Source organism: Armigeres subalbatus, chromosome 1 (assembly GCF_024139115.2).
Source record: "Armigeres subalbatus isolate Guangzhou_Male chromosome 1, GZ_Asu_2, whole genome shotgun sequence".
Taxonomy (NCBI): Eukaryota; Metazoa; Arthropoda; class Insecta; order Diptera; family Culicidae; genus Armigeres; species Armigeres subalbatus.
In genome coordinates, this window is record NC_085139.1 from 288,693,566 (window position 1) to 288,718,759 (window position 25,194).

The 25,194-nt window shown below is 46.1% G+C and overlaps 1 protein-coding gene across 1 annotated transcript; it reads left to right on the plus strand.

The window, feature by feature from the left end:
• Nucleotides 1–296: 296 nt before the first annotated feature.
• On the plus strand, nucleotides 297–24,809 carry LOC134215428 (high affinity copper uptake protein 1-like). Its single transcript, XM_062694628.1, has 3 exons — nucleotides 297–819; nucleotides 888–1,078; nucleotides 24,401–24,809. The coding sequence occupies exons 1-3, from the start codon at nucleotides 754–756 to the stop codon at nucleotides 24,600–24,602; spliced, it is 459 nt and encodes a 152-aa protein (XP_062550612.1). The 5' UTR covers nucleotides 297–753; the 3' UTR covers nucleotides 24,603–24,809.
• Nucleotides 24,810–25,194: the final 385 nt, after the last annotated feature.

Sequence of the window (25,194 nt, forward strand, 5' to 3'; positions counted from 1 at the left end):
TGGCATTTCCTTGATGCAAAGATAAGCAAGATAAGGCCCGCTTTCGAAGCAATTCAATTCCAGAATTGTAGAAGCGTTATTGATTGGCTATGATGCTTGTCTACGCTCTTGACGACAATCTTCGCAGTACTGAGACGCGAATCTTTGTCCGGTGCGGGTACAAGCCGGTGTGCCATTTTGCGCACGGCCCCAAGCGAAAAATTCGTTTGTCGCATTGCGCACGGCACCACAGCCGTGCGACAAATGACCCCCAGTGATACTTCATATCCTTATCAATGGTGGGCAAAACGGGGGAAGCAAACGATTGACAATCGTGTGAGTCCGGCTGAATAGCTCGCGTCGACCAAAGTTGGATATCGACAATTTTATTTTAAGCTTTTCGTTATCAAATATTCAATTTGTCTGTGTTATCGACTCCCGAACTGCACCGATAAGATATCCAGATTGCTCCAATTGAGGCGAATATCGGATTTACCTGCTCTCCGAGTCAGTGTTGCAGCCTACTGATAAGAGACGAGCAGCCCTTCGCACACGATACGTTTCTGATAAGAAGAAGAAAGTTTTGAACCGGTCCTCCGTCTTGGAATATGGGCTTATCGTCAATTATCTTTGACGACGATTGCCTTCGTACCTAATTCCGATACAGACTTATCAGTCGTATAAAACCATGCGAGGTCGAGGGCCGTACTCCAGTACTGGTTAGCTTGTTCAGTTACGAATCGATTCGTTAACGCTTTGAATCACCTCATCAAGATGTCTCACGACCACAATCACGGCGGAGCGGACGACATGGAGATGCTATGTCCGATGCAGATGTCGGTAGGTCATAAGTCGAATTGTTACATAAACCCTAATGTCATTAATGTTTTAATCACTCTTTTGTTTAGTTTCACGGAGGTACTTGCGAGATCATCCTGTTTCCGTCGTGGGCCACCACCGAGACTGGCCAGTTCGTGGGGGCATGGTTCGGATTCTTTCTGCTGGCCCTGCTGTACGAGGGTTTGAAGTACTACCGGGAGATACTGGCCGAGAAGGAGGCGGCGAAGTACATTAACAAAGGAGTGCCGAGGAATATAAGGTAAGTTGCAATGGGTTGAAAGGCATAAGATAACAAGTGCAAGAGTTGTGTGTTGAACTGAGGTGTCAATCGGAGTCGCTGATTGGGTAAAGTTTAAATGTTTAGTTTAGATTGACCCAGTTATCAGGTAGTGGTCAACATTGAAGGGTGATTTACGGAAATCGGAGTTTCAAAAGTTTGATAACCGAAGTAAACCTGTGCAGATAGTGATGGTGATTATAGTAAAATAATACAAGTTCGAAAGCTCAAGTTGCTCAAGTGGTTTATAGTTATGTACCTACTACATATCTACTATTCCATTTAATTCCACTACGTTGTAATCTTAATAGAATCGTATTTCGACCTCAGTTGTAAGACCATCTTCAGTGTCTCGTACTTGACTCGACTTCCGACAAGTACGAGAAACTGAAGACGGTCTTACAGTTGAGATAGAAATGAGAACCCGTAAAGATTGGGGTCTGTTCACAAATTACGTAATGCGTTTGAGGGGTACTTTGTTACACTAAAATGTGGGATAGGGGGTGGATACGTATAGGGCTGTTACAACAGTCGTAGATTTCGCATTTTTTCGCAAATTTTGTGGATTTGTCGTAGATTTGCTCTTCCAGTCGCAATAATCGCGGTTCCTTTACATGTTGTCGCCAAAGTCGCGGTTTTATGTTTAAACTCTCTCGAAAATTCACAATTGTTTTTTCTTGCCCTCGTACAACAAAGTTGTACCGAAAGGCTATATGATTGCTCTAAAAACGAACTTTTGATAGAAGACACCGATGGACTCAACTCGACGAACTGAGGTGATGTCTGTATGTGTTTTTTTCTTCCTAAGCAATGGAGGTGGAATCTGCTCAACAGACATCCTGGGTTGTTCAGGAAGTGCGGGGTTAGGGGCCACCTCCAACAGTAAAAGAGGGAGGCAGGACTGCATCCCCGACCCGCTAAACCGTTTCCATTGCCGCCAAGCCCATCGTCCCTTCGGTACAACCAGAAAGTAATGCTTCAAAGGGGGGCCAGTGCACAACGCACCCTCGAGGTTAGCTGCGTGTCCATGCAGCATCGAACATCGTGACTTGCTTTTTTAGAAGAACACCATGGTATCGTGCCAGCGCATTGCCGGCTTTCCAGGTGGCCTTACCACGCCCTATGTCCTCGGAAGGTGGGAAGGGTCGACTTCGCGCCTGCTTCCCTCTGCGACAGGGTCTATTCGCCAACACACAGAGGGACTTGCCGACGCGGTGCCTACGCCTGCTCCAGCCTTGACGAGGACCCCTTTCCGTTCTCGGGCTCGGAACCCGCCCGGTTGACCGACGCCGCGAAAGCGATGATCCCATGTTGTTCTTCGCGCGGCCACTTGTTCGATAAAAGGATCGAGTTCGATCACAAAGCATGACCACCGGTATGACCCATGAAGCCGACTCCGATCCCTTGGACCACCTCTTATTTGCGCCTGAACTAGCCATCCTTGAGTCCACGCGCCAACTTCTGTGTAGCTCCGAGACGATTTGGACGATAGCGGATAAAACGGCGTTCCAGCCAACTTCATCTTTACACATCCTCCGAACTAGGTTGTCCGGGGTAGTGTCCAGACCACATGTTGCAAGCATGTGGTCACGCATTGCGCGAAAACGTGGGCACACGAACAACACGTGTTCCGCCGTTTCCTCTAAACCTGCGCACACCAAACACTCGGGCGAGGCCGAGCAAGCCAGCTGCGTTACCTGCACTGTGAGTTTGCAGCACGCTTAAACGCCGGGCACTTCGAACCCCCCATGGGGTGCTTGCTATTCACAGCTTTGCTGGAACAAATCAAACAATTGGGAGGGTTCGTGCAGCATTGTGCCTTATGTCCCTCCAATCAGAGATTACTTCTGTCAGGGCTTACCGACCCACCTTGACGCTCCCTAACTTGACTACCTTGGAGGCGTCCGCTGTAGATAGCCGAACCAATGCTACCTGCGTCCCTACCGGACCTATCCGTAGCCCAACGGCTGCGGTGGGCGTCTCCACTTCACACTGTCGCCGCAGTGACGTGACGAGCTCTTCGACTTCGGTGATCTCGTGCAGGTCTTTAACCCTTAGATTCACCTCCGTCGTGAGTGCCATCACCTTGACCGTCTCGCCTAGGGCTTCCTCCGCCAGCTTCTTGTAGGCGGCGCCCTTTTGCGAGACGCCCCACTTCAGCTCGAGGATCATCTCGCCCATCCGGGTACGTCTTATTCGACGTACGTCGGCGCCGAGTTCACCGAGCTTGACGTCACTCCTCAAGACGTCCTTCAAGAGTACTTAGCCTCGTCCGCCGTGATGACTAGGGCATCGCCCCTGGAGCGATTGGCGCCTACCCTAGACTTCTTGCTACCCTCATTCGCCTGGGCCTTCTTTTCGGCCCTTGACGTCTTCGGTTTCCTCTTGTTCTTGACCAGGGTCCAGGAGGCGTCATCCCCCTCTATTTACCTGGTCTGGTGCGGCTGAGAACTTTCAGCCTGCCGTAACCCCTTACCACCGTCTTTCCTGAGTGGACGGACCTTTCCAGGTCCTTCCTCCCCCGGTTTTGGAGGTACCTGGCCGGGGTTCAGCTTCCCAGCCCCACTACCCTTGTTTGGGGTAGTAACCCTCCGCGTTTTGGAGCGGCCCCCAGGGAGCTCATTCCCTGGAGACTGTCTCCGTTGGAGCAGTCACCCCCGACGTACCCGCAAATACTTGAGCCTCAGTCTGGGTAGACTTTGGTACCACCGTCTTCGCTGGCACGCCCTCGGTCGATTCGACCTTGCACGAGTCCGCGAATCCTTGGGCCTCAGTCTGGGTAGACCTCGACTCCACCGATTTCACGGGTTTACACTTGGCCGTCCCGACCGCCCTCTCCAGCTTGGCGTCCAGCATCGACTTTCGAAGTTTCTGCAAGCTCCTCTTGAGGTCCTTGCTGATATTATGCTTCGATGACGCAAAGTCGATTATGGCGTCCAGCTGTTCCGTCGCCACCTCGAAGGCCGAAAGCCCATCGCGTTTGCGGTTCATCGCCTCCACAAGCCATGGGCCGTCAATAACCCCTACCGGCGTTTTTTTTAGCCGAGAGGAAGGTTGAGTGACCCACGCTGGCGCTGCGCACTGAGCTGCCGACTATTGCCTCTGGCCTCCTAGGCGGAGACCTGAACAACCCACCTCTTGCAAAGGGGTTGTCGCCTACACTACTACCACTAATTGAAGAATTGACTTGGTTTTCCATTTTGGTCCCACGAGTTGCTCGGGAAAAGAGGTCCACCACGCCAGAGCCCAGCATGACGCGGTAAGGGACAATTACTGTGGAGGGTGCCCAGGTACCCCACAGGCTCCGTTAAAGGCCTAGCTCATTATTTCACCCCCTGGCCATGCATCCCCTCGGCACGGGTCGCTTGACGCCTTGGGATTAGGGGTTAGGGACGATGGTCCCGGTCTAACTCGCAGTGGCCATGGGGAGGGGTCGTCAAGCCCTTGGACAAAGTCCCTGCTGCCCCCGATATCTGTATGTGTGTATGTATGAGTGTGTGTATGTGTACAAATTTTGTAGACACACTGTTTGAAACTTGGCGTTATCCAATTTATTCGCAACAAGTTGCATTCGACGGGGAATGTCGTCTCATTGTTTGCTATTGAAAATTGTCTCGATCGGACATTGCATTTTGGAATTATTGAAAAATCATTGTTTTTCCCCAAGGATCCCCCCTTGGAAAAACAATTCAAAACTGAAAACGGTGGCAATGGATTTTAACACCCAGAAGGCCAAGCTCTCCAAGAAGGCAAGTTTAGAAATTGGAAAAATCATAGCTCTGTTCACTTTTAACCGATCAATGAAAAATTTTGAGACAAGGTCTAGTTTTTATTCTAGTTTTGATTCCAATTAGAGTGGTGCCCAGATTTCAACGAAAACATATTTTTTTATATGGAACTCTTCTCAAATTTTTCCCTAAAACAAAGCTATACTGAATACGGTTCTATTAGGGATTTTTCAGATTTTTTTAAGTGCTTATAAGCGTCTTCAGAACATTTCAAAACATGACATGTGACAGCTCTTTCTTCATAATTTCTCACAAACAATCTTCTGGTACGTCGGAAAAGTCTGTAAGACCTAATTGGCCACTTCCAGAACCTCATGGAGTGCCCCGGGGGAATCTGCAGGAATGGACATTTTCATTTGTTGACTCTAACATGTCATGCAACTGCTCTATCTTCATGATTTCTCGTGAAAAATTTCCTGGTGATTCCATAAAGGACGATTGACCTCACTGGCCACTTTCGGAATATTATATGGTGCCCCGGGGGAACCTGTAGAGGACATTTCCTACTTTAGACCAAACGTATCGTGCGACAGCTCTATCTTCATGGATGTTCACAAATAAAGTTCTGGTAAGGCAATAACAACTCATTGGCATCTCCCGGAACATCACTAAGGGCCAGTAAATGGACATTTTCATTTTTGCACTAGAGCATGTTATGCAATAGCTTTTTCTTCGTGGTTTCTCACGAATAATCATCTGAAGATCTTATATAAGACAATTGACCTCATCGGCAACTTCCGGATCGTCACGGGGTACCCGGGGAACCTTTTGAATGGGGACATTTCCGATTTAAGAGCAAAATGTCTCATGCGACAACTCATGGGTTTCCACAAATTTACGTCTGGTAAGTCTGTAAAGTGTAAAACAACTCGTTGGCCACTCCCAGAACATCACGGAGGGCATCAGCGGAACCTGCAGGAATGGACATTTTCATTTTTGCACTAAAACATGTCACGCGACTTCTCTATCATCATGGTTACTCAAGAAATATCATTTGATGATCTTATAAATGACAATTGACCTCATTGGGCACTGTCGGAATATCACTTAGTACCCCGGGGAACGTGTAGAACCAGATATTTAGAGCAAAACGTGGCCTGGAACAGCTCGTTATTCATGGTTATACACAAATCATTTACTGATAAGTCTATAAAGTGCGGAACAATGGTCGCTTCCGTAACACCACAGAGTGCGCCTCACGAATTATTCTCTGGTGATTCTATAAAGGACAATTGACCTTACTGGCCACATTCGGATCATTATGGAGTGCTTCGAAGGGACCTTATTTATTTGCTCAAGCTAGGGCCGGAGTGGCCTGTGCAGTGCATAAAAATCTTCTCCATTCAGCTCGTCCACGGCTGCACGTTACCACCAACCAGTTTATGGAGGCGTCCTCCACCTGATCGATCCACCTCCCTCGGTGCGCACCTCGCCTTCTTGTACCCATCTGATCGTTGTCGAGAATCATTCTGGCAACGTGCCCGACCCACCGCCACCGTAGCTGTCCGATTTACGCGATGGGAACGATGGATGGTTCTCCCAACAGCTGATCTAACTCGTAGTTCATTTGCCTCATCCACGAACCGTCCGTCATCTGCACCCCACTATAGATGGTATGCAGCACTTTCCTTTCGAAAACTTCCAGCACGTGTTGGTCCTCCATGAGCATCGTCCAGCTGTAATAACTGACTTCACAGTTATAAGACAAACACTTTGCCTTGGGACGTGATCATTAATTAGATATCAAGAGACGACGCACTCCGTTGATGGTTAGAATCAATCTGATTTTATTTTCCATATGCTAATGCCACGTCCCTACTCATACATGGTATGCGGGGTGGATACGTGACCTTTTCTGCAATGGTCAGCATAAATACGGTCGTCGCCCGAGTGGCATGATCGCGGTTATGCTGATCATAATGTTTATGTTATTGGATTGTAATGTGCGCTCTTTCAGAAGGCTCGTATCCACCACACAGCTTGCCTGTCGTTAGAGGACTACTGGTATAATGAGCGTTTGTAGATAGTCAGAAAGACAAAAATCTTTGGAGATGGAGGGGGTGGACCCCATTTGCCAAAAGGGGTCTAGCGAGGTCCCCTATTAGAGAGGTGGAGAGCGGAGTGACGGTTGCTGCAACTGGCAGTACCGAAGAGTCTCCAGTGGTGGTGGGGAGTAGCCCTGCTTGCACGCCTGATGAGCCACTACCAGGGATACGGGTGGTGGCCGAGAAACTCGATGAGATCATCGAGTTCATAAGCGGTAAGCAGAACACCAACAAGGAGCTTAAACAGAGCCTGTTGGTGCTTCGGCAAGCTGTTCGAGTCGCAAGACAAGATTAGGACGCTTATATGAGGCGTGTAGCGGCAGCAGAGAAGGTAGCCAAAGGTATCCAAACCAAGGCCCTCTCCTCCCCTAGCAGTGTTACTGCGGCGAAAGAGTCGACCGCCCTTACGGCCACTGAGGGTATGAAAACGCCAAATTCGGAACGACCCAAACGCGCTACCATCAAGGCAAAACGTCGCCTGGGTGGTGCACCGGAGCCTGAAGGGCGTGTGCCCAAGAAGGTGAAAGGCACTAGACAGGCACAAGTTGCTGAGCCACAAGCTGGCCCCAGCCAGCCATTGGTTTCCGCCGAAGGGGATGCAAATCCTTGGCAGCTGGTTAGTAGGGTGCGGAAGTCGAACACCCTCGACCTGCGAAGAAGGTGAGAGACAGAGGCGAGGCCGAGGTGAAACCCGACAAGGACAAGTACGCCGATGTCCTCAAATCGCTGCGAGCGGCCGAGAGCCGATCGGCGCTGGGTGAGGATGTGGGCAATCCAGCAGTGTAATTTACAAAAAGCTTGCCCAGGAGGTCTTGGGTGACGGCGCTCAGGTCAGGTCGTTGGGTGCGGAAGTGACTCTTCAGTGTAAGCAACTGGACGAGGTAACGACCGCGGAAGACGTCGTCTCTGCCGTCAAAGAGCAGTGTGGCACAGAGGTTGAGCGGTCCTCTGTACGTCTAGGAGGGGGACTTTTTAGTACGCAGGTAGCCTATCTCAGACTACCGGTGGCTGATGCCAAAAAGGTCACTGAGAAAGGGAAGCTGAAGATCGGCTTGCCAGTATGCCTAGTAAGCGTGCTCCAGCCACCTTCAGTGGACAGGTGCTACCGGTGCCTTGAGTCCGGGCACAAGTCTTATGACTGCAAGGGCCCAGACCGAAGCAAGATGTTCCGTTGCTGTGGTGAGGAGGGACACCAAGGTGCCTCATCTGCGCCAGTAAGAAGCAGACCCGGAATCATGCTATGGGCGGGCCTGCGTGTCCCTTTGGAGAGGCCAATAGGAAAATCTGTGAAAGTAACACAGCTGAACCTGAACCACTGCGCATCTGCCCAGCAACTGCTGTGGCAGTCGGTCTCGGAGGCGAGGACCGATGTCGCCCTCCTGTCCGACCCGTAGAACGTCCCTGCCGAGTATCTTTAAACTGTTTTCTGTACGCAGCCAATGTACAGTGAGCGAGGAATCGGTTTGACCAACATCGAGAGGGGGTCTCTCTGTCGTACCGACCGCTGAATTGGGAAGGATGCAGAAAGGTGCCCGTTTATGAGTAGCCGAGATTATGAAACTGCGGCAATGTTGGATGAGGTAGAACTCTTTTGGCAGACCCTCGGGACCCGGTGATTTTCTGGATGCACTCGTTCGGATAGCAGAAAGAATGTCCGTTGTTGTGATCTCGCTCATACAAGTTTCATTAACAGGATCTTGATCGGGGATAGCTCTCTCGCATTGAAAACCGGTGCCTTCTACATTATCGACATCTCCTCGTGCGTACAGGTGGGTGAAATATTGAACCATGTGATTTCGTACCTCGTCGGCGTTGTCAACAATCTCATCTCTTTCGTTCCGTATCATTTCGATGGCAGTTTTTCGTCGTGTTCGTTCTCCTAGCTGATAGACAGACAGAGGTTCCCCCGCAACGTACCTTTCGTTGATGTGTACGAACATTTCAGTGAAACGTCGCTGGTGGGATAGCATCTGGGCTTTTATTTGATTCATTCTGTTAAGCATGGAACGATCATTATGATATTCATCATACGCTCGCCGCAACAGAAGCGTTGCTGTTCGAAATGAAATAGTTCGAAGGCGATTTTTAATTTCCAGCGATAGAAAGACTTGATTTTCGGTTTTGCGCACATTAACCACCATTCCATCCAAGAGCGAAAGTTTTTGTGCTGGCGTGTTAAGTATTACCATCGCGTCTGAAATTCTTGGATGTTTTCTGCTGTCAGGAGAAGGGGACGAAGAGACCAGTATCCCGGGTCGCGGGAACGTAGCTGCTGCCAGACGTCGTAGAGCGGAAGTTGCTGTACGGTGGTTTGCAGTGCAGGGCTCGGGTTTGATCCGGTCGCGTCGCATTGCCGAATCGCACAGTTAAAGTCGCCACCAAGGATGGTGTGTCGAAGCGGTGTCGAAGGTAGTAGGCGACAGTGCTGTTGAAAATCGTTCACGCTCGGCTCGCAGAGCCGATCCCGATGGAGCAAACATTGAATTGCAGAGAATGGAAACATTGCACAGCGTCATGTTGTGAACCCGTTATGGAACGTACACACCAGTCAAGCAGTTTGACGAACATTGGCTCCGCCCCCACGAAAACGCTTCGATTGCTGATTTGTTTGAACGTGTGTGAAGTTGTTCGAACAACCATTTGACAGTTGGCGGCTCGGTTGGGAAAAAATAAAACGGTTTGATTTTGGTTTGAGTTGTCGGGCTGGAGTCAAGCTTTGCCGAACATGTTTGAGCATTTGTAGTGAAGTTGCACAAACCCCCATATATTTTTTGATGGTTGGTGCTCTAGTTAGCGCTTCGGTCGTTCGTGTGTGATATTGTTGGTCGAATAAATTGATTGTTCGTTCCGCTGTTGGTAAAACTTGATGGATGTTTGAATGAACGAGAGGTGGAGTCAATGTTGGTCAAACTGCTTGACCGTTTGTACGTTCCACAAAGCAATCAACCTTCCGTCCAGACTCTTTTTAACATTTGAGAATTTTATGTGCTCCTTGAGAGCGATTGCTGTTCCTCTCCTTGCATGATCGACATTACAGACTACGTTGTAGCCGGGTAGAACTAGCTGTTCATCCTCTACCTGCTGCATGAAAACTGTATCCAGATCGACTGTGCGGATGAAAGTACGTAGAGCATTTATTTTTGTTGCGTTTGTGATCGTGTTGATGTTCCCGGTTTAAGGATCCCGAAATCCGAAAACTCTCCAAACGTCACCAAAGTAGGTCCCGAACGTTGAGAACGTCGCCGTACTCGGTGAGAAATTCGGGAACCTGGACAATAGTGACTTCGTTGGATAGGTCGAAAAGACGCACCTCTACAGCTCCATCCTCCATCATTACACGCAGCTTGTATGCTTTTCCATCAAACACAAACTCGTGTTTGAGAACGATGGTCTCAGCGAGTTCGAGTTCGTTGACCTCCACAAAAGTGCAACCCAGCCGCCTGCTTGGCTGGAGTAGGAGAACGTTTTCTCGCGAGAGACCGAGTTCTTTCCCGATGAATTTATGTATTTCATCGTGTGAAAGATGTTTCGGAACCTGCGAATAATCGACGCGAAAGACCTGTGCGCCGTTCATATAGTCGGCGGCGGCGCCGTGGTGGTCACTTTTGTCCCGGCGGCGGCGGCGTCAAATCAACATAACTGAAAATGAGCACTGGCTGAGTAAGACTACTAGTATACGATAACCAACCAAATTGAATATTTTCCGGGACTAGACTAAATTTAGAGTCCCTGAAAGAATTTCTGGAGGAAACGAGGATTTTTTTTTAAATTCCTAATTAGGGTTACTGTCCAGGAGTCCAGGATCATCTCATAGCTCCGATATTCATCCCGCAAAAACAAAGCAATGAAAATGTATTTGATTTATTTATTATTTTTGTTAGGTATATTTATCAGCAGTAAGCACACATGTTAGCAAAAAGAAGCGCCAAATTGATGCCATATTTCTTTGTTTCGCGTTGAGATGAATATATGTTAAATGAGATGGAAAACGGAGCAATTCCCCTACTTAGAAAATGTCATTCCTTGAGAATTTTGCATTAGCGTTGAGCAATTCGTAGATGGTACAAACATAGCCTTTTGTAAGAGACTAATTACTATCTCTTAGATGGAAGCAAGGCACTCTTCAACAGGTGACATCTGCCCTGGCCACGTCCTTGCGAATGCTGAGGAAGGGGAAGGATTTTTAGTTGGACACCTACTTAAGAAAGATGTGGAGAACTCTACTCATAGGTGCCACGGGACCGAGCTCGTCTTGGTAAAACCCTATGAGAATTTCTGCGAAAAATCATATAGGTATTCTAGGTAAAATCAATAGTTCTCTTTCGGAAATTCATTTAGTAAAATCATACAATATTTCTGCTGGAATTCATTCGAAAATTTATGAGGGAATGGAATAGCTTCCGATAGTATTCCTAAAAGAATTTCCGAAGAAATTCCTTGAATAATTTTCAAAGAGATTTCTATAGGACTTTCCGAGAGAATTTTTGAAGTAATATCGGAAAGAGTTTATAAAGGCATTTCCGGCAAAAATTTTTAAGTAATTATCCGAAGAACTTAGGGAACCAAAAGAATTCTGAAGAAAAATCAGAAGGAACGTTTTAAAGAAATTTCGGAAAAATCCTTACAGACATTAAAAAATCCTAAAAGAATTTCCGAATGCATCCCGAAGGCAATTTTCGAAGGTATTTTGAAGAAATTCTAGAAAAATAATTTAAAGGAGTTTTGAATGAATTCCCGAGGTACCCGAAAAAATTTTCATATGAGAATTTCAGGAAAAAATGTCAAGAAGCTTGCTAAGGAATTTCTAAGAAATTTCCGAATTAATTAATTTAAAAAAATCCGAAGGAATTCCTAAATTAATTTCCGAAAAAAATTCTAAGCAAATTTTCAAAGCCTAAAGGAATTTCCGAAGGAATCCGTAAATGAATTTCAGAAAGATTTTTAGAAAATTTTTGGAAGAATTCTAAAACAGTTTTCGAAGGAACTTCTAAAACATTTGCTGTAGATATTTCAAAAGAAATTTGTGAAGGATTTTTGGAAGGTATATCCGAAGGGAATTTCAGAAGAATTTCTAGAGGATTGTACGAAGCAATTCTAGATGGAATTTGCTAAGGAATTCCTGAAGGAATTCCAAAGGAATTTCCTAAAAAGAAATCCTGGAGGAAGTTCTTAAAGGATTCCTGAGGGAAGTTATGAAATATTTCTTAGAAACCCTTCTTTGAATTTTCGGAGGAATATCTTGAAAAATTTCAACATTTATTTAATTTATAAATTTTAACCCGAAAACAATCGGCAGATTTTTCGAAGAAATCCCTGAAGGAATTTCTAAACGAAGTCTTTACGGAATGTCCAACGGAATTCTCGAAGACATCTAAGATTGTCGAAAACACTTACGGAATTGCTTCAAAAAATCGGAAATTCTTTCAGGAACTTGTTCAGGAATTCTTAAGGAATTTTCTAGAATTTCGTCCTAGAACTTTGCAAGGAATTCCAAAAGAGTTGTTATAAGAATTTATGAAGGTATTTTTTGAAGAATACCTGAACGAATTTCCCAAGGTTTTCCTTTACAATTTTTTGAAGGAATATGTGGAGGAAACTCCGAACTAAATCCTGGATGAAATTCCGAAAGAATTTCCGAAAGACTTTCCGGAATTCGATTCCGGAGGAGTTTTGTAGAACTCCTTGAAGCAATTTCCGAGGGAATTACCGGACGAAAATCCTAAGGAATTTAGGAGTATATTGCCAATAGATTACTGAAAACAAACCGAAGGAATTCCTGAAAAACTCTAGGAATTACTTCAGAAATACCAGTAGGGATTTCCTCTGAAAATGTATTAGGAATTTCTTCGTAAATGCCTTTGAAATTTTTTCGAGACTTGTGAGGGAAGCCAGATTTTTTGTTTTTGGAAAAAATGTACATTTTGCCTTTCTCGTATACTAAGTATACGGTAAAGGCTATATGATCGCTCCAAAAACAAACTTTTTATAGAAGGCCCGGAGACCCATAGTGTTATATACCAATCGACTCAGTTCGACGAATTGAGGTGATGTCTGTGTGTGTGTGTGTGTGTGTGTGTGTGTGTGTGTGTTTTTTTTTTTATAAGGGTTAAAGGCCATCAAAAATCTGCGCGACAGACACCTCGAGCATCCACACTATGCTCGAAGGCGAACAGGGATGGGCTCCTCCCGACCTGCTAAAAATGTGCCTCCCGGATAAACCGGGTCCCTTATCCTCCTTGCCTCGATCCCCTGGGACCACTGGATGCTGCGACTACTTGGGGGGCTGTGCTCATGCACTTCTTCTAAAATTCCGGCCCCTAGCTTAGGCTAGTTCGCCGACTGGCTTGCTGAGATCCACTGCTACGTCTCGATCCCTCGGCGGTTGTGCCGCAAACTTCCTCACTCGAATCCTCCTGACTTCCCCGGCGTCGAGGGTGGTCCACCAGTTCCGGTGAAGGAAACTTCCGCACTGATGGTGCCCCGACTACCGGCGGCTATCGCAGGGGACGCTTTCGCGCATTGCGCCGACTTCGTCTTCGGGTTGCAGAGGTGGTCCGACAGTTCCGGTGGTGGATAACGTCCGCACTGGCGGTGCCCTACATACCCGAAGCACTTACTTCTTCTTTCTTCTTTCTTCGGCAGGTTGACGGTTCGAGTGCCGAGGTCGGTCCGACGATTCCGGTTGGCAGAAGACTTCCGGTTCGCTGGCGCCCCGACGAATCCGACCCAACACTGCTCACTGTGCTGGATTTTCCTCCAAACCGACGCTTACTTGCTGGTCCCTTCTCCATCGACGCTGCAGCTCTGACATTATTTGTGTCACGACTCTGGTTACCGCATGCCACGTACCTTCATCGCGACACATTCGCTCTGCGATGTTGTCCGCCCTTATGGCAGGCATTCTCCTACGTGCCTCCGCAAACCTCGGGCAGTCGAATATCACGTGCTCTGCAGTCTCCTCTACGTCGATACACGCCGGGCAGAATGGCGATGACGCATGGCCACACCGGTGCAAATATTGGCGGAAACAACCGTGTCCGGACAGGAACTGTGTGAGGTAAAAGTTCACCTCACCATGCTCCCTGTTCACCCACGTCGACACATTGGAGATGAGCCGATGGGTCCACCTTCCATTATCCGCATTGTCCCACTCCTGCTGCCACTTCACCATAGAGTCCAGTCTCACCGCCTTTCTCACATTTCTGGTATCCCTCCGTTGGTAGCACTCGATGTCCTCTGCTAGGGTTATGCAGACTGGAATCATCCCTGCGATAACGCAAACTGCCTCAGACGAAATAGTTCGGTACGCACTCGCGACTCGAATGGCCATTAGACGAAACACGCTATTCAACTCTCTCCGGTTACGTTTCGTCGTGAGAGCAGCTCCTCAGGCTGGAACTCCGTACCTTAGTATCGAGGATAATACTGTCGCAAGAAGACGCCTACTGCTGCCTTTCGGACCGCCGACGTTCGGCATGATCCTTGCTAACGCACTGATCATTTGAGCCGCCTTTTCACAGGAATAGTCCACGTGGGTGTTGAAGTTCAACCGGTCATCAATCATCACACCTAGATGTCTCAGAGTCCGCACCGACGGGATGTCGTGCACTCCAATGGTAATCTGCATCCGCTGGATTACTTTGCAGTTGCTGACCAGCATCACTTCCGTTTTGTGATGAGCCAGCTGCAGCTTGACTCCATTCATCCAGGTTTCTACTGCGTCGGTCGCTTCCGCCACCAGCATTTCCACCTCCTCCAGTGACTCACCGGTTATCGTTAGGACGACATCATCCGCGAATCCGTAAATCTTTACACCTTTGGGCAACTTCAGCATCAGCACCCGTTGTACATCACATTCCATAACGTCGGGCCTAGTATGGACCCTTGTGGAACGCCCGCCGTAACCCTGATCGACTTCTGCCCCGAGTTCGTGTCGTAAACCAGAATCCGGTTCAGGAAGTAGCTCCTAAGGATCTTACACAGGAAGTCGGGGATTCGCATTCCATGCAGCGCTGCGGCGATGGCCTCCCAGCTGGCACTATTGAACGCGTTTTTGACGTCAATCGTCACTACCGCGCAGAACCGATTGCCGCTCCTCTTCTTCTTGGACGCCCTCTCTGCATCTTCAATGACTGTCCTGATTGCATCCACAGTCGATCTGCCTTTGCGGAATCCGAACTGTTTTCCGATAAGCCAGTCTCACCCTCCGTGAACTGTGTAAGCCTCATTAAGGATAACCCTTTCCAGAAGCTTCCCCAGTGTATCCAGCAGACATATGGGCCTATACGATGCTGGATTCCCCGGCGGTTTTCCTGGTTTCGGCAGCAGCACCAGTTTCTGGATCTTCCACGTGTCCGGAAAATTACCGTCTACTAAACACTTCTGCAGCACCATCCTGAACAGATCCGGGAACGCCAAAATCGCGGATTTTAGAGCCACATTTGGAATTCCATCCGGACCCGGAGCTTTTTCAACTTCAAACCTTTCGCCACTGATAATAGCTCGTCATTGGTGACTTGCATACCTGCAGCGGTTACTCGGTCTTCATCTTCGTACGGCGTACGCGGCCACGTCGTAGAACCATGCTGCGGGAAAAGACCGTCCACGATGATCTTCAGCTTGTCTGGACACATTTCGGCTGGCGTCGCTGGACCCCTGATCTTCTTTGTCACAACTCGATAAGCGTTACCCCAAGGATCAGCGTCAGCTTCCTGGCACAACTCCTTGAAGCAGTTAGACTTGCTGATTTGGATCGCCCGTTTGAATGCCGCTCTAGCTTCACGGAAAACTATCTTTCGCTCCTCTCTGACCATTTCAGACCGTGCCCTCTGAACGTGTCTCCTAGCTCTGAGACAGGCAGCGCGAAGGTTAGCAAGATTTTCGTTCCACCAGTAACTTGGCCGTCGGCTATTCGTTGGCTCAATTTCCTCGGCATCGTCGCATCGCAAGCCCTCGCTAGCGTTTCCGTCAGTTGGTCTGCGTCAAGGTTTGTAGCGTCGCTGTTCACTCGAAGTGCTTCGATAAAAGATCCTTATCGAAGTCCTTCGTCTTCCATCTTCGCCAACTAGACCTTGTCTCCCGTCGTACAGTCGGCGTTCGTGTTCCAGCACTATATCGGCTCGCCTGGTGATCGCTATGGGTATATTCTTTACCAATTCTCCAGTTCATGTTCCTCGGCATCGACGGACTGCAGAACGTGACATAGATGATGGACTCCCTGCCATCTCTGCGGAATATACTAACGGTACCTTCGTTGCCCAACCTTACTTCCAGCTTAGCCAGCGCCTCCAGCAAACTGTAACCTCTGGCGTTAGTCAGTCTGCTTCCCCAATCCACTGCCCAAGCATTGAAATCGCCTCCGATGATCACTGGATTTCGGCCGATCAGCTTCTCCGTGAGTGAGTCCAGCATCCGGTTATACTGCTCCAAAGTCCACCTTGGGGTGCGTAACAGCTACACACAAAGATCCCGTTAATTTTGGCGATTACGAAACCCTCGCTTGAACTGTCTACCACCTCTTGGATAGGAAATCTGCCCATCACTTGGATAGCCGCAATCCCCGTAGCATCCGCCACCCAGTTGCCGTTGTCAGAAGGAATCCGGTACGGCTCAGCAATAATTGCCACGTCGCACATTGCTTCTGTTGTCGACTGCCACAACAGCTGCTGTGCGGTGTCGCAATGGTTGAGATTCAACTGGATGATCTCCATTAATCTCGGCCCGCCATCGCCTTCTTGTAGGCAGGGCATTGAAAGCCACCCGTCATGTGGTCGTTTCCATCCTCCGGTTTGCAGAGCAGGCATCTTGGTTGCTTCGTGCAGTCCCTAGCAACGTGTCCTTCTCCACCACATTTCCTACAAAGACCGGATCTGTCTGGGCCACTGCAGTTTCGCGCCTGGTGTCCAAATGCCATACATTTGAAGCATCGCTCCATCTGTTTGGTGATTCGAGGGTGAGTCTCAACGGACACATAGACCATCCGACCTTTCACCTTGGCCACCTCCACCATTTTGTTGGCGGCATCTACCGGTAGTCGTATCGCTGCTATTTGTGTACCACCGTACGCTTTCCTCAACCGAATGGTCATCTGAACTTCGCCCAGCATGCATTGTGAGATCAGTGCATCCCTCAGTTCGTCTATCGTGGTGATCTCGTCCAGGTCTCTGCATTCGACCACGGCCTCCTGCGTTAAAGCCCTTACGTTTCCTTCACTACCTAAGGAATTGGCAATGAGCTCCCGGAAGGCCGAGCTCTTGACCGTGGGATCCTTCTTCAGCTCGAACAGCAATTCCCCTTCTGAGTACGCCTAGTCCTCACCACTTTTTCACCCAAGTCCTTGAGCACCGGGTCTTCTCTCACCTTCCGTAATATCGCTGCGTATGTCGTCTTGTCGCTCACTTCGACTATCAAGGCGTCCCCTTGACCCGCTCACGAGAAGAGCGATGTTTTCTTTCTTCTTCTGCTCCTTCTTCTTTTCCACGTACTCCTTCTGCTTCTTTCTCTTCTCTCGCTGACTTTCCACGGTTTGCCAATCACCGTTCTTGACGCCTTCCTTCAGTACGCTAGCACTATCTTGCACGTTCCGCTGCTTCTTCGGGATTTCCTGCTCTCCTGGAGAGTCCCTGCTTCGCTTCTCCGTGCGAGTATTTCGGGAGCTCATTGGTGTTTGCAGTGCCTCGACTGTTGTATGCTCCGCTGCATCTTTCAGTGCTTTTTCAGCTGCTTCCGCTCTTCTTTTGAGCGCGTTCTGTTCGTGCTCAGCAGATTTAACGGCGGATTTGATGCACGTCAGCGTCACTAGAAGCTTGCTCTTAGTGTGTATATTGTGCTTATCCTTCACGAAGTCATAAAGGTCGTTGGCTAGCTTCCGCACCTCCATCAGGTTGGACCTCCCAAGTTGTAGCACTACTTTCCGATTTTGGTTTGGATACCCTATTCTTGAATTCTAGCTCCTGTTGACCGGCCTGGTTCATAGCAGGCATGGCCATACTGCTGGTACTCACTACCTGCGACATCACTGAAGATCGCTGCAGCCTCCCTCTCTTTGCGAAAACATTCGCCCCGCCTGCTCCTTCGTTGTTTGTAGAAATTGTTTCCATGTAAAAGGGTCCCTCTCCGGGCCGTTATCTCTTCCTGTTGTAGATAGTCGCCTCTTGTGATCCCATGGGTGCCTTTGTAACAGTGAGGTCCATGCAAGGGTTGACTCCGGTGCCTTATAACACCGTGTTCAGAGCCGGATCGGCGTAAATCAGGAATGGTGCATCTGAACCTACTACCCACCGGTATAGGTGACAAGTGTTGAGCGTTACCGGAGGCCTGCCAGGTTGTTTACCGGGACGGAGGCAGACGAACCATTAGCCTGCTTGCCATTTCAAAAAGATGTCACTCTTTTTTACTCAGGAAACAGAATAGCTCGACTGTCAGCCCATATACGCCTAATCCTATCCAAAAACCGAGAATCGTCCAATGTCGTTTGCCGTGACCAGTATACCATAATCAGGATCTTACTGGCATGAATCCTGATGTGCCGGTTGGCACACCTGTTGGGCTTGTGTGCTTTGAGCGGCGCACGGTCGCTGTGATAGAGGTTCAACAGAGCCCACTGTCAAACCCCACCACGTTCTAGACAGGCCCCCTAACTCGCAGTGGCCATGGGGAGGGGTCGTCAAGCCCTTGGACAAAGTCCCTGCTGCCCCCTGTGTGTGTGTGTGTGTGTGTGTGTGTGTGCGCGCGCAAAACTACTCAAAAAATGTCATCATTTTTCGGGCACTTATCCTCAACCGATTTGCTCGCAACAAGTTGCATTCGACGCAGAATCCTGTCCCATTGTTTCCTATTTGAAATTGGCCAGATCGGATTATGGGATCGAGAGACGGACTATGGGATCGCGTAAGAAATATCACTCATTTTTCGGGCACTTATCCTCAACCGATTTGTTCGCAACAAGTTTTATATGGAAAAGTCGCTAAAAATGTCACTCATTTTTCAGGTACTTTTCCTCAACCGATTTGCTTGCATTAAATTGCATTCGAAGCAGAATGTCTCATTGATTCTTATTGAAAATTGGTCAGATCGGACTATGGGCTTAGAAGTTATGGTAAAATTACTATTTATTGTGAAAAAGAGTTCAAAAAAGTCTGGTTGCAGTAACCATATTGTGACTGAATCCGGTCATATATAAGTTACTGTGATTGATGTGCAATATGTGTGCTTCTCAGGTCTCTCGCATCAGATTGCATTCGACGCAGAATCTTGTCCCATTGTTTCCTATAGAAACTTGGCCGGATCGTACAATTAGTAGTCCTTGTAGTCAGTTAGGAAGAGGGAAGGAATATTAGTAGGTGGTTTTTGCTATTTGAAGACCGTGTTTACCTCTGCGTCTCCACAAAAACCACAGGAAGGATTATTAGTTAGTTGGTAGGCATCGTTGGATCTGGATTCACTCTGATAAGCGATACGACCGTGCCATTCTTTATACACAGTGATCTTACCTAACCATGGGCGCGCAATGCAGAACACAATATTTCGGCCAATCGCGCGATCTTTCTGCTGTCCGAAACAAGAGAAATCTCGCACTGAACTCTTGGCCAGATCGTACAATTGGGTCAAAAGTTATGGCGAAAATACTAATTTTAAAACTACAAAATAAAATGCCATTTTTTGTTCTTATGCTCATCCGATTTGTTTGCAACAAATTGCTTTTAGCGAGAATTTTTTTATGCATATAAACAAATATGAAAAATAAGACCAATCCACATATTGGTGTTATTTGAGATTTTTCCAAACCTTTTGAACAAACGAGAAAGGCACCATCACCGCTAGGTGGATTAATCTGGGTTTTATACACACAGTTAAGTTTGCCATTCAAGATGTTTTTTTCTGTTTTTTAGAAATATCTACAAAAACTCATTTAGCAGTTCTTTCTGGAATTATTTTCAAAAATCCTTTCAGATTCTTTTCAGAAAATGCCTTCAACAATGAATTTGGAAATTCCTGCATAAAATCCTTTATGAATTTCTTCAAACACCCCTCAAAAAAAAATTTTGTGAACTCCTCCAGATTTATTACTAATTAAATTTTATACGTTACTTATTAAATTTCTGAAAAAAATACTAAAATAAACAAAAGAAGAATTACTAAAATAAATTGGAAAAACATTAGAATGTATCCTTGAAAGATTTTCGGAAAGAATTCTTGAAGGCATTTTTGAAGGACTTCCTGCGAGAAGTCAGGGCATTTCGAAGGAATTCGTTATGCTATATCGTGAAGAATTTATTTGAGGATTTCATGGAAAATTTGCCAAAGAAATTCCAAAAGGAGAAATTTCCAAATGTATTGCTTTAAAAAAATGAAGGATTTCCTAAGCAATTTTTGGAGAAACTCCTAACTCTTTAAAGAGTCTCCGAAGGAATTCCCAACGGAATTTTCGTAGGAATTCCTGCAACTATTTTCGTATGCATTCCTTAAAGAATTCCGAATGAAAATTCGTGAAGGATTTTCTGAAGAAATCGGTAATGAAAATTCTGAAGAATTCGTTAGGAATTTCGTACGGAATTTCCGATGAAATACATAAAGAAATTTCCTGAAGAATGTCTGAAGTAATTCTCTAAGGACTTTAAAGGAAACTTTTCGAAAAATATCTGGAGGCATTTCCAACGAAATTTCTTTATTAATTTCCGAAGTGATTTCTGGAATATTTTCCGAAGGAATCCCTGGAGGAAATTCCGAAGGAAATCTTAAATGAATGTCGAAACGATACCTCTTAGAAATTCCAGGAATTGGGGGTTTTTGAAGAAACATTTCCTAAAGCTTTTACAGTAAAGTATTAAACAATTTCAAAATAAGAAAATAAAATTAAAATTCCGTAATGTTTAAAACTGCCTGACGATTCAACTAAATAATGTCACTGCGAGACGACAACTTCCCAGTTCTGGTTTACAGTGCCAGTTAATAAAAAACGTTTTCAACTGATGCTCGCAGTATCCCAAATGGGTTTCATATTTATAAATTGATTGCACATTTAAAATATATTATTCAGGGCACAAAAGAAAATATCGTCAAGATAATGAATGTTCTACTAAACCTGATATTCCTGAACTGCAATGATTTGCCTACAACAATACCAGGTCCTATAATAATTGACAATTCCAAAAACCAGTTAAACAATTTATGTATTATCTGGTTTGAGCTACTCACCGTGGAATTCATTAATCGAAATTGATTGGTTTTATCGGTGACGTTATTAATCGTTAATCGTTAATCGTCACCGAAAAAAGCCAATCAATTTCGATTAATGATTAATTTATGTATTACATTACTAGCACAGACAAACAGACATAACACTCGACAAATTTCCATCGTTCACTGATTTACTGGTCAATTCAAATAACCATTAGTTGGCCAATTGATCACTCATGGCGCGCGCATCGGATTTCCTCAAGTTTGACGTTTGCACACTACCGACATCTGGTTCGTGGTTTGCCCAACTAACTAAAATCAACAGATGTCGTTAGTGTTTAAACGACGATGAAATTGATGGGTTAATGTTCAATGTGTTATGTCTGTTTGTCTGTGTTACTAGATAAAGCCTCATTCAAATCCAATCAACCAACTAATGCATTAACCAAGACAATGCATGTCACTACATCGACTTTAAGACACTTGAGGTAGATTTGAAATTAAATTCTGACGAGTTCCACCTTAACATCATTTATGAATTGTCATAAGACGATTTTAGTATTATTTCAATTAATTCCACCACGTTGTATTGCTTTAGATATACGTATTTTGACCTCAAATGTCAGGCCATCTTCAGTGTCTCGCTATTGACTCGACTAAAGTTAATTGATTTTTTTATTGCTATTAGTCATCGGCGTGGCAAAATTATGATCGGCGGCGCGCCGACCCAAAATCGTCGGCGGCGGCGGACAGGTCTACGCGAAACACGATACTTGTAACGAATTGAAAATAGTAATCGGCGGAAACGTACGAAATAGTTTGTGGGCGACTTCCGAAAGCTAGCTCCTTCGAGTTTATCGACTGATCAGCTTGGAAGTTGAGCGCTTATTATCGTTCGTATATCGTTCAATTTCTCAATGCTAGCTAAAAATATTTTACCGATATCTCCTGCAGCAATTCGAACACAATATGGCTCGGAACCTCCGAAAAGCACAACCTTGGAAGATGGCTGCTCACGTCCAAATTAGTAGTGCTGTGGCAGTATTCTACTGATAATACAGGCATACTTGCCGACAACGCCATCTGTGAGATAGACCGGGAGGTCGGTTCAGGATCGCGGGTCGGTTTGGGAACACTCTCCCCTATTATTTAAGTGCAACTAAAAACATGCTTTGCAACAGGTTTGTACATAACAGGGTATTTAGTGAGGAACTAATTTTATCAATCACGAAAAGGGACCTTCGAGTCATGGAAATATCGTGATGCGGGATAAAACATTCTTGGGAAGCTGTTTGAAGGGACCTTCACAGTAAATCAGATCTTTTTTTATAAAAGACGTATAAAACATGTTGCTTCCATGTATTTATTTCAAGGATGAAGGATTTTAACCCAGCCACCTTTAGTATGGTCTGCTTTGTGGCCGTAGCCATGAGTTGCTCCGCTTAACTATGAATGGCCTTTGGTTTCGCGTCTTTGCTAAAATTTCGAATTAACCAATACGATGGTCAGAACTTTAGACCTTGGCCAAGTTAGAATACTAACAATTAAAATTATTAACTAAAGGTATCATTGCTAAGCTTCTTCTTCCAACTGGAACGCATTTGCTCATTTACACACATTTCTCACTCCAACAAAACACAGTTTCTTCAAAGGGTTACAAACAATCCACTAACCGTACCGCTTCCACACTACAACAGTTCAAAGGAAAAACACAATTTTCATCCCATTTAAACACATTAGTAGGCAGCAGAAAGGAGCAGACTTGAAAGATGGAAAAATTCAAACGCAAAGCAAGCGTGTTGCTTTGTGCTGCTGAGTGAGATAGGCACACGTCGTCGTCAACGCCGTCGTCGTCGTCGCCATAGTCCCCATCATCGCCGTGCCACGGCAGCCAAGCCATAAAACAGCCTCCTTTGACTGAGAGGAAAAAATCCTTTTTGCAAAGCGCACACCGGAAGATGAAAGAATTCAAATTTCCTGAACTGGCAAATGTGACGTCGGTCGCCGCCGCCGTCGTCCTCGGCGATGTCGATATCTCCGTATCGCGCACAACAGGGTGAAGCAATTATAATTCCTCCCACCGACTGACTGTTCCTTGCCCCGATCCGGCGCGTCGCGTCGAGCTCGAGTGTCGAACCAGGAGCTGCTGCAGTGCGGCAGCCACTTGCTTTGGATTATTACGCCGATTGTCGTCGATTGCTCATTAGACGGTTGGCGGGGACTATCCAGCACCCCTTTTCTAGTTCTCTTATTTGAGGAGATTCTACTGAGAGGTGTTGTGCTCAGAAGTGATTGAAATTGTACAGAGAAGAATACTCCGACAAAATTTGCGGATGTTTCGACGAAATTTAAGAAATTTCCAGTTGAATAGTTTCTTTAAGAAATTAAAGAAATTTCCCTAGGAAAAAAGTGAAATGTTTTATAGAAAATTTGAGGAATTCTAAGAGGATTTCTCCTGAGATATTTTCCATTAAATTGAAGAAATGCGAGGAAACTCGCATTCATTGAATTTTTAGAAAAGATTCAAAGAACATAAAAAACCAAATTTTTTCTCGACATAATTCGAAGAATTCCTATCGAATTACCACAGGAGGAACTTTCTTAATTAATTTGAAATATTCGGAGCATTTCCTTCATAAAGTTTTAAAACTTTCCTCAAACGCTCCACTAGTTGAATGCATCGGCTTTTTTTATTGCCACACGTTTTGATCATCTTGAACCGTAGAGCCAGAGTAAAAAAGAAAGGAAATTAATAATCGTTTTATTTGATAAATATCCTTCAACACTGGGCGTCATCTCGTCGTCGTCGTCGTCATCGTCATCATTGGTCCTACTGCAACGACTTTTGACTCCGAAGTCCGGAACTCGGGTCACATCCGTCGGCCCGACCGGGGGAAGGAAAAGCATTTTTTAATTTCACGACACGTGACCCCGTCTCATATAGTCTCTCGATAGCGCTGTGCAGCCCACTCGACGTCGATTGCATACCGCCAGACCGTCAGACATACAGCCTGCTTGGGTGCGCCGAAATCGATTCCGGTGGATTACTTTGATGCCCTTTGATTTTTTGTGCGTTATTCATATATGAATGGACGGCGATAAGATCTCCTTCAGCTGAGTGTTGAGATTGTGAGCTGATGGTGAAAATCCAATTTTCGTCCGTTCGGAGTGGAATTTTTATGAGAATTTCCGTTGATTATAATAATTGGCATTTAGGGGAATTACTGTGATTTATTTAGCACCGGCTTTGATAGATTTTTATTTGTCTGATCGCACTCTTTTTTCTATTTCAGAAACATTATGACGGACAAGCTGCACATCCTTCAGTCGATCTTGCACCTGATCCAGGTTTCCGTTTCCTACATCCTGATGCTGATTGTTATGCTGTTCAACTTGTGGCTGTGTTTGGCGATCGTTTCCGGAGCTGCCATTGGGTACTACTTTTTCGGCTGGATTCGCCGAAGCAAGTTGGATCCAAACGAGTGCTGCAATTGACTAATCGATGACGTCGCTGAATTACCGTTGGGCTATTGATTGGGTTGTTTGGCCCGCTTAGAGTAAGGCAATTATTACGCCGATTGCTAGCCATGGCAATCGATTGAGATGAAACCTCCACTTCTGTAGATGTAAGCGTTCAAGTACTTCGTTTGTATAGTAAATACTGTTGATGATTTTCGATGTATTTAGGAGACATGTAAATATATTGTAAATATGCAAAAAGAATCGATTTTTTCTGCACTATTTCTATTCTATTCGATAAAACAATTTTTAGATTTCGTTAGAAGTTTCTTCGTTTTGTGAGGTAGTTTTTGTATTTCTTTTCGAATTCTAATGCAGGTATGAAAAACATGAACTCAGCGCAAGCAACCTTTTAAGGTTGTACACTAAAATCATAGAATGAAGTTGATCGACCGCTTGAGGTCTCTGAAGGAATTTACTAAGAAAAACTGAATCAACAATTTGACGCCACAATACACGGTTCGAGGTCGCATCTCTCCATCCTCGAATGCGGACCACGCTCGTCAAGTCGGTCTGCCCACCTCGCTCGCTGCGCTAAACGACTTCTTGTAACTGCCGGATTGGAAGT